Source organism: Scatophagus argus, chromosome 11 (genome assembly GCF_020382885.2).
Source record: "Scatophagus argus isolate fScaArg1 chromosome 11, fScaArg1.pri, whole genome shotgun sequence".
NCBI lineage: Eukaryota > Metazoa > Chordata > Actinopteri > Scatophagidae > Scatophagus > Scatophagus argus.
The window spans coordinates 3,455,918-3,465,591 of NC_058503.1; the positions used below are offsets into that span (position 1 = coordinate 3,455,918).

The 9,674-nt window shown below is 39.8% G+C and overlaps 1 protein-coding gene across 3 annotated transcripts in view; it reads left to right on the top strand.

The window, feature by feature from the left end:
* The window catches only part of kalrna (kalirin RhoGEF kinase a), a 128,861-nt gene extending 119,945 nt beyond the window's left edge, over positions 1 to 8,916 (top strand). For 2 of the 3 annotated variants that reach the window (XM_046403172.1, XM_046403171.1), the window contains 12 exons: positions 1,029 to 1,191; positions 3,175 to 3,237; positions 3,425 to 3,452; positions 4,232 to 4,394; positions 4,678 to 4,799; positions 5,031 to 5,162; positions 5,296 to 5,457; positions 6,275 to 6,353; positions 6,481 to 6,532; positions 6,964 to 7,112; positions 7,666 to 7,804; positions 8,067 to 8,916. In XM_046403172.1, the coding sequence (XP_046259128.1) occupies positions 1,029 to 1,191; positions 3,175 to 3,237; positions 3,425 to 3,452; positions 4,232 to 4,394; positions 4,678 to 4,799; positions 5,031 to 5,162; positions 5,296 to 5,457; positions 6,275 to 6,353; positions 6,481 to 6,532; positions 6,964 to 7,112; positions 7,666 to 7,804; positions 8,067 to 8,624 (1,810 nt within the window). In that variant the 3' untranslated portion in view covers positions 8,625 to 8,916. Of the gene's footprint in view, positions 1 to 20; positions 583 to 1,028; positions 1,192 to 3,174; positions 3,238 to 3,424; positions 3,453 to 4,231; positions 4,395 to 4,677; positions 4,800 to 5,030; positions 5,163 to 5,295; positions 5,458 to 6,274; positions 6,354 to 6,480; positions 6,533 to 6,963; positions 7,113 to 7,665; positions 7,805 to 8,066 lie in introns of those variants that run through there. The other variant, XM_046403173.1, reaches the window with a different exon arrangement.
* The last annotated feature ends 758 nt before the right edge of the window (positions 8,917 to 9,674 follow it).

Here is a 9,674-nt window from a genome sequence, read left to right on the forward strand (position 1 = left end):
CCTATCCTGTATCTTAACAGACCAGATGGTTTGGCTGCAGTTCCAGGCAACGGTGATCCTGTCAGGACCCTCAGCTACAGCACATGAGGATACAGACATTTACATTGTACAGACATACTGACAAACTAACATGATGGAAGCAATAAAAAAAAATCAAACTGCATAGAGGATGTATGTGGGGCTATTATAGTGGAATAGTTCTTCACCTGTTTTCTTTTAGTTGTATTAGTTTTATTTCTACTAGTCTTTTAGCATCTCACAATTATAAGGTTGATTATGATCATATCTCAAACTATAAAAATACAACTAAGGTTTGTAATAGTTATGAGGAAGTTTAACGTATAGGTGGCAGAAATGGGCTACAGTATTTTTGTAAGGCTAGCTGCCAGTAGTAGCTAGTTATCGAATGATTATTATTGTTTTCTAAACTTGAGCAAAGCTTTTAACTGAAGAGCTCTGATTAACTGATCCCAAAAGTGCATTCCTGTCTGTCCTTACTAGCCTAGTATGGGTACATTTGATAGCATGCTAGGCTACCATTTTGGTGAGATTATCTGTCACTCTGCTGAGATAACAGCATGCTTACATGCTAATAGCATACTGTTGTAAAATGAAACACAAAAAACCTGAGTGAGCTTTAAATGTTATGCTGGCTGGTTCACTGATATGACGTATTGAAACAATCATTATTACGCATGCCTGTGTTTTTACTCCTATGGACTAGTCCAAATGTCTGCTGTGACAATGGTCTGTACTCATATTTCAATTACAATTAGAATACAACAAAACAGGAAGAGATAAGCTGGACAAAAAACAAACCCCAAAAAACAAAACAGGTATTCATCCGATGAAACATTACATCAGTGAGATGTTATAGCAAATATCCCACTGGCCTACCGTTTACCTGATACTCTCCAGAAGTTGTCATGGCCTGACAGCCATGTTGCCTCTGCAGCTAGACAAATTTGGACACAACTAGGCTTCTCTCTGATTGGCTGGTTGATGTTTGTCGTTCCTGTACTGTACAGGAAATCTCTGTCATGGAATACACTGCGTGCCAGGAAGCGCGCTGAAACCAAGGAGGTCCTCTCAGTGGGGGTCAGAGGTCAGGAGAATGGCCTCCTCCGTAAGCCCAAAGAAACCACGGCCCCTCCCTCCCTCAGCTCCCCAGCTAACAGGGCGAAGGGCAAAGTGAGTAAAGCAAGGCCGATGGCGCGCGCTGGTGATGTCATATGTGTGTGCCAAAACCCCTCACCTCCCACACTAATTTTTTTCCCCAAATCTGTGTATGTGCAAACCCACAAACACACACAGTAGTTTCTGTGTCTCTGTTTGACTCCAGCAGTGGTTCTCAACTCACATCAGACATAAATTTAGGCTTTTAGAAAGTTGGCTTTAGTACATTTTGTATTTATAGAACAAGTAAAGGGTAAAAGCAGTGTGACTGGCCAACTAAAACCTAATGTAAGATTTAGGCATAAAAACATGAGCACCAATTGATCTATAGCTAAAAGCCTTGGGTTAAAGTTCACAAAGAAACTCCCACTGCAAAGATGGGATTCCAGTGAAAAATAGACATGGACAAACCACGATAATGAAAATCACATTTCAGAGACTGAAACCATTAGATGGTTGAGAACCACTAAAGAACAGTGAAAGTTTTATTTATCCCAAACCCTCAAATGTGCCAATTGTAAAATAAAGTCTGATTTCTTTCTGTGTTTTTGTGTTGATTTATTTCTCCCTCCTTGTGCATGGATAGAGGTAGAATTCAGTGATTTATTCATTTTAAGTTTGAATTTGTTTTACTCTGCTGTGTTAACTAGTGTTTTCTGTAGTGTTCTAACATTATGGAGCTTATTATAAAAGTGTTCCTTTAACATCATACAGTAACACAGAGTGAATAATGTTTGCCATCACATAATGTGTGTTCATATGATATGTTTTTTAAAACAGTGCATGAGAACAACCTAAACCTTCTCTTCTTCCTCTGCATTTTTGACATGAAGAATGTGGCTGATGTACAATATAAGGTTTAATGCTAAACTTCACCATGGGAGCACAAACAGATTTTCAACTGATGACTTTGTGCTTTTATTTGTACCACTTCTTTTTAACTTCTCATTCTTATGAATTTATGAAAAACATGAATTACTTTCACTTAGCCTGAAATAGTGTGGCATGACTGGCAGTGAATAGTACTGCTTTTGAGAACAAAAAGATGATTTATGTGCAACAATGAGTGTCAAATGACGGAGCAAGCTCAGATAATGTTGAGCAAGTCTTAAAGATGAAGCCCCTTCCCTGAGTTTAATCTGTTCCTTTCATTTGTCTCAACAAAAATGTAATAAACTGGATGAGAGAAACTTTAGATAGATATCTTAGACTGTAAAAAAACATGCAGGTAGCGTCTATAAAAACAGAATCAATTTTTGGTCGCTGCCATCTTGTTTCTTCATGGATCCAATAATAAATATTGGTGGATTTGAGGTGGGATGAACCAAACATCATAACTGAGTGTGGTTATACCCAGACACCACATCTATCTTTAAGCACAGCACACCTTTGGAAAAGCTTCAATGACTTTTCTTTTCTAGATTTGAGTTTGGGCATTTTTTTTTTTGGAGGCAGCATCTAGTGGCCATTAGGGGAATTACAGTTTAAAGCACTTCTGCATCAACTTAAACAGCTAGCAGGCTGATTGAGAAAAACAGATGTCACATGAACAGCCCAAAACGGCACTCAGGTGAGTATCAGCAGAACTTTTTCAGATGCAGAAGGACAACGCTCCACCACAGCTGAGATTAAAGTGTTTTTCTTTAGCTATAAACACTGATAATCTCTTCACTCCTTTTCCACTTCTTATTTCCTCTTTCTCTATATGTATTTTACTCTATCTTTGACATTTTTTTTTTCTTGCACTCATATCTAAATTTCTCCCCTCCCTTGTTCTTCCCCTGCTCTTGGTTCTTCTCCTTGTCTGCCTCCCTCTGCATTATCTCCTTCTATCATTCTTCGCTTTGTTCTTCTAATCCTTTTTTCCCAATTTCTTCTGCTTTCTTTATTTCCTTTTGCTTCTCCCTGACCCTTTGCCCCTCTTAACCCCAAATGTCACTCTCTTCTTTACTTTTCTCCTGCTTTCCCTTTGCCGCCTTCTTTTTTTTTCTGCACCAGGAACTTCACACTTCAGATGAATCGGACTGTGACGATGACCTTGACCCAAAGACAGGCATGGAGGTACGTGCACACACAATTTATTTGTGGAATATACTTGGGACTTGATTGTGGAATCCATACAACAAACAGCGTATTTTGTTTTCAAAGGTGCCTAAAATAAGTGTGAAATATCCAAGAATAAAACCATTTCAGAACAAAAAACTAAACCTTTGCCTAAACTTTCATTTTGACCCCATCTGTTTTGCAGCTTCTCAACCCAAACTTCATCCAAGAAGGTAAGAACCACATGAAGTCGTCTGAGTCAGGTTATCCACAATGCATTATAGCTTCGCCTACTGCAGTGTTTCTTGATGTTACGTATATATGACGAGGAGGTGTATATATTAATTAAGAGGCATCTCAAAAAGCTGAAATTGAAAGTAAAGATCATGTACACATCTCACTACCTGCAGGGCTTAATGTTCTTACACACCTGATTTTCTGCACCTGCAATACCCATTTTTGGTTACTACAACCTGCCACAATTTGGTTTGTGGCATCCCCGCTGGATGGAATGGATTATGCCAGACCACTGATGGATGGCATTACACATTACGGTGGTCTGATTCCCAAAACAAAAGCTCTAATTGGGCCCAAGTCCACATCCTGAATGATTTACCAAATTTGGCAGCCATACAAGCCAAAGCAGGATACAATCCATCAAGTGCCAGAGCACAGCCAGTATACAGACACTGTGTCAGAATTAGTCCTGACTTGGCTGGACCTGTGATGACTCGACAACTGAGGTGCGGGAAACACTGAGGACAACTTAAACCTGACCACTGGTGTAAGATGAACAGGAATGAATGAAATCGTGCTCGCAGCCCTGGCAGCCACATTGTGTTTACCCACTGTCTCCATCCCATGGCTCAATGAACAGTATTACCGTCCAGAAGTACAAATTTTCCACATATAAAGTGCATGATGTATAGTATAGTCAAGGAAATGAAGCATATAAATGACATTTCGTAAGAGCTGAAGAGCCAGTATGTAGTGATGTGTGTCCTGTGTGCAGTGGCTCCAGAGTTCCTGGTCCCTTTGTCAGATGTGGTGTGTGCATTTGGAGAGACTGTAGTTCTCTGCTGCAAAGTGTGTGGACGACCCAAACCCTCCGTGACCCTGAAAGGGCCCGACCAGAACCCAGTGACCAGCAATAGCCGCTTCACCATAGACATCAGGTAAAATCTCATGTGTCCATATTGCTTTGTACTGACTGTAATCACTTTAATTCACACTCAAGGTTAAACTGCATACTTCTCTTTTTTTGCCTGTCCTTCCTCCCTGTTTTCTTCCCATAATCATCGTCCTGCACTTTTTTTCCTCACATATTATTTCTTGTTTCCCCTGTCTCCTCCCTTTTCATCTTCCCTCATCTCTAATCCTATTCCTTCCTCCTCCCTTCTCCTCAATCTCTATTTTCTCTTTTTCTTCTATCTGTCCTCCCTTCATCCTCATCTCCAGGGATACAGGTGACATCTTGTTGAAGATCTGTAATCTGATGCCTCAGGATACTGGGATCTACACCTGCGTTGCCGTCAATGACCACGGCTCTGCTTCCTCCTCTGCCTCCATTAAAGTGCAAGGTAACAGGCCTGCATTAAAAGGAGCATTTCAACATGTTAAAGCAGCATCCCTGGTCAGCACTAGACAGTGAATTATAATGGTACAGGAAGTTTGTTTTTCAGAATGACTAAGTTTTATTTGTGATGTGCACCATTTGTTACCTGGAGATGTTCAACAACAGTTGCTTTGGATCACTATTCCAAGCTGCAGTGGTTTGCTAACTTTGTACTTGTTTTGTCTGTTTCCTGCAGGTATCCCAGCAGCTCCTGGAAGACCAGTGGCCCAGGAGGCCAGCAGCACATCAGTGATGATCCACTGGCCACCTCCGGCTTCATCTGCTCACTGTGCTGTAAGCAGTTACACTGTGGAGTACAGACAGGAAGGTGTGTGACAGCAGCTGGATTTTTTTTTTTTTTTGTATTTTTTTTTTTTTTTTTAATGAGCATTGGTCTTAGAAGTTATTTTCTGCCTCAGAAACAACCAGACACTAAACCTTTTCTCCTTTCTCACCCTCAGACTCTTTGCTGTGGCAGCAGGTGGCCAGCAGCAGAGAGGAGTGTGTTCAGATCGACGCTCTCATCCCCGGAGGTCATTACCAGTTCAGAGTACGAGCCTCCAACCGCTGGGGGGTCGGCCCGCCATCCGAGCCCTCAAATATGGTCACACTGCCCAGCAGCAGTAAGTCTGTGAACACATATAATGGCAAACCTCATTATCATTTAATCAGCAGGATGAGTAGCCATTCAGGTTTCAGTCATAGAAATAACATTGTCACAATGTGATATTTAATAGTTAAAATGTTAATTTATTTGTAAAACAATGTTGAAATGTTACAAATATATATTGACATGTAGAAATTACATTTTGACTGGTCAAAACTGAAACATATATCTTTAATCGGAGTCTTTATCAAAAAATAACAAATAAAGATGGGATTCTGTCAAGTGGAAATATAATTTTCCATTTCGGATATCAAAGAATTGCATTTCCAATGTGTCTGATATATCAACAAACCATTTTGGACACAGCACTCCTTTTTTGATACCAAAATTAAATTCTGACTAATTACAGAAGTTCCAGTTGTAGATATCTCAAATATAATTGTCACCAGTGACAATTATATTTCAGATATCTGAAATCCCATTTTGACTAGTTACAATTCCAAACCAATATGTTAATAATTTAATTCTGACTTGACCTGACCTGAATTTTATATATCTTGAATTCCATTTATGATATCTGTAATGTGAGAACAATGGCAGATTCTATAATAATATAAATCCACTAGTAAGAACTGCAACCAGTCAAAACTACATAAACGTATAATGCATCAAATTAAAAAAAACAGGCTGTAAAGGCATGTCCACAGGCAAAATTAACATTTTCAGATTCAATTTGTAATTTTCAGTACACAACAACAGTGCAGGCCAGAACAAATTACAGCTCATTTAGTGCTGAAACTGGAGGTGTGTTAATCATGCAATCTTTCATTCAGACTCAGGGTATGACGGAACAGGGATCCAGTGGAAAGAAAACTTTGAGTCAACCTTCTCTGAGATCTGTGAGATTGGAAGGTAAACTAGCACAATGCTTTCACAATATAAACTCGATATTCAGCTCAGATGTTGATAGTCATGTGACATGTGGCTTCTGTTTTTTAATTGAGCCTCTCTTGTCTTTCTTGTGTCCCCTTTTCATCAGAGGAAGATTTTCAGTAGTAAGAAAATGTCTCAACAAGTCGACAAAGAAAGAGGTAGGTCGGGCTTTCTTCAACATTTGACTTGCTGTATTTACTGAACTGATGCTGTTGTGAATGTTTGTTTTTACTGTTCAGGTTGGAAATTATAACAAATTCATTTTTAATGTATTAATGACATTGAGCTTGTAGTTTGAATTGTTTTCAGATGCACTTAATTTAAGTATTAACTTACTTAATGAAGTATTTAAGTATTAACAAGTATCAGTGTTCATTTTCAATAGACTTTGGCAAATTAAAATGAAGAGTAGTCTTTCTGATACATTTGAGTTTTCAATGAAGTTTGTGTTCATGTGTTGCAGGTTGAAGTGATGAATTTATCTTTTCTAGCATAACATAGCAGCAGATCTGAAGTTGGTTTTGAATATTTCAGTTTGTAATTTAATGGCTTTGAACTGTGCTGTTGCATTTCCCTTTTTTCTGTTAAGGTTGCAGTTAAGTTTGTGAGTAAGAAGATGCAGAAGAAGGAGCAGGTGGCTCATGAGGCAGATGTCCTCCTACATGTTCAGAATCACCAGCTAGTGGCGCTGTTGGACACATATGAGTCTCCCACCTCTCTGATGCTGATTATGGAGCTGTAAGTCTGTCTGAACTCAGATCATTTCTAAAACAATGTAACTGTTACACGTTCAAGTGTCTCGTCTTTAGCAGTCATATTTTTCGTACCTGCATAACTTGTTGAAGCATAGTTTATGTGGCAATAGTGTTCCTTCCACACAAGTGATTTTAGATAGTCCAGGAGAACATATCTATGCCAAAATTCCAAAACCGCAGAAACACTGAAATGCTGAGCGTGCACAAAAATCAAGTGAAGTTTGTGAAGTGTGGTAGTCAAAATGATGAAGCTGGACCTCGTGAACTCAGAATCATCATGTGTCAACAGTCTGAAAAAAACAGATTTTCCTGTCTATACACGAACACAAGACTTTTCAAAGGTACATGTATGCTATTTTGTCCGATTTAACTTTCTGTGAATTAGCCAGTAGGCTACTTAACAACAAAGTTGAACGCTGTAAAACAGCAAGGAATGAATGAATGAGGGAAGGTAGAATAAGAAAAAATTGAAGTTGAAGTTTATTAATCCTCCTCAATCCAAACAATATCTAAGTGTTGTAATTTGTGTGTGTTAGGCTGGAAGATGGTCGTTTGCTTGATTATCTTGTCGCACACGATGAGCTGATGGAGGAGAAGGTGGCATTCTTCATAAGAGAAACGCTAGATGCCCTGCAGCACCTTCATACCTGCAGAGTAGCGCACCTGGATCTGAAGGTGTGAACCATATACATGTGTGCTACACAAATAAAGACTGATTTTATTTTTATTCTTAATCAAGTGTATTTGTTCCGTGGGGTAGTTTTTTATGATGCAGTTCATTTTGCTAAGTGCTCTAAAAAGAAAGGATTTATTCTAAATGTTTGAATTCTGGAAACATTTTGCAAACAATTTCCAACTTTATCTCATTTTCACACTTGAAAACGAACACATTAGCTCTCATTTGTCTCATGTGTCATTTGAATTCTTTCTTCTGTAGCCTGAGAACATCATGGTCGACCTCCATTCTCCTACCCCATGCATTAAACTCATCGACCTTGGTGATGCAGTCCAGCTGTCAGCCCACCGCCGGTATGTCCACCTCCTGCTTGGAAATCCAGAGTTTGCTGCCCCTGAGCTCATTTGCGGGACGCCGGTCTCTGTTGCGACAGACGTATGGAGTGTGGGTGTGCTTGCTTATGTGATGCTCAGTGGCGTTTCCCCATTTCTCGATGAATCACCAGAGGAAACCTGTGTAAACATCTGCCGCCTGGACTTCTGCTTCCCAGATGAATACTTTCGCAATGTGAGCCAGGCAGCAAGGGATTTTGTGTCTTCAGTGCTGCAGCAGGATCCCAGAAAGAGGCCAAGTGCTACTTCCTGTCTGCAGCACCCATGGGTGGGGCGTGGGGGTGCCCATGGTGGGGAGCACTCCAAGACCCCCCTGGACACAACACGGTTGGCCACATTCATTGACCGCAGACGGCAGCTGCACGATGTCCGGCCTATCACCAATATCAAAGGGCTGGTGAGCAGCAGTATGGGTAACACACTGTGACGGAGAGGAACTCTGAGTGTTTGAACACTCAATATAAATCCAGCTGTGAGCACCAGGGCACCCACAATAACTCTATAATATATTTGAAGCATTTAATTATCTCTAGAATTTAATCATATGTGAGTGCAAAAGGGATTTGGTGCCAGGATCTTTTCAGTGGTATGAGATTTTAATCTAGAACCACTACTGTAGGCCACTCTGTCACTGCTAGACCAAATCTATAAGAAAAATGTACTTAAATTTATGCCTGTACAATACTTAATTGCTGATAGTTCATCAGTTCACTTAGTGTCAACTGTTACATATTCTTTAAACTGCCTAGACAGCCCATAAGAATCCAAAGAAATTAGCTCAAAGTTGAAAAAATGAGCAGTTAGAAAACACACTGTGAGCATGATGGCAACATATTTGTTTATATTTATAATGTTTATTTTTCCAGGGAGTGATGATATATTGGAGACGATTGTCCATTAGGTTAATCTCAGTGTTGAGCTAATCTTGCCTTGTATCTTTTACTGGAATGTGCAGAAGAACACCAGGGCAGTTCTGCAGGAATTGACCTTAGCTGCCAACTGAACCGAAGAATTACACTCACTGAGAAGTCACACTCAGCTAACATGCTTTGGCTAACATACCTGAACAAATTAATAGGGTTTATGAGTTTCCGATCTCCAAAAGGGGGCAGGGTTTGCCTGAATGGTGACTGAAAAAAATGTCACAAAGTATTTATAGTCACCTAGTCTGATTTGTGTGAGGGTTCAAAGACTCTAAACAGTTTTAAAGGGAATCTGACTGATCATATATTGAAAGAATTAGAAACACACCTTTTAACACATTTTTATTATTGATTTAGTTGCTGTTCTTATCCTGGAGCTCTTACTGGGCCTAACCAAATCCAGTGGTTATCCACTGGAATTGGGGGATTAGTTCTGGGAGTGGCAATGCATGTCACTTGGAGCCTCAGGTGCAATTAGAAGATAGGCCTTTGATTGGAGGACTGTTGATTGGGAAGAGTAATGCTGAGGAGCAATGGTAGGGTTTTCAGCACAG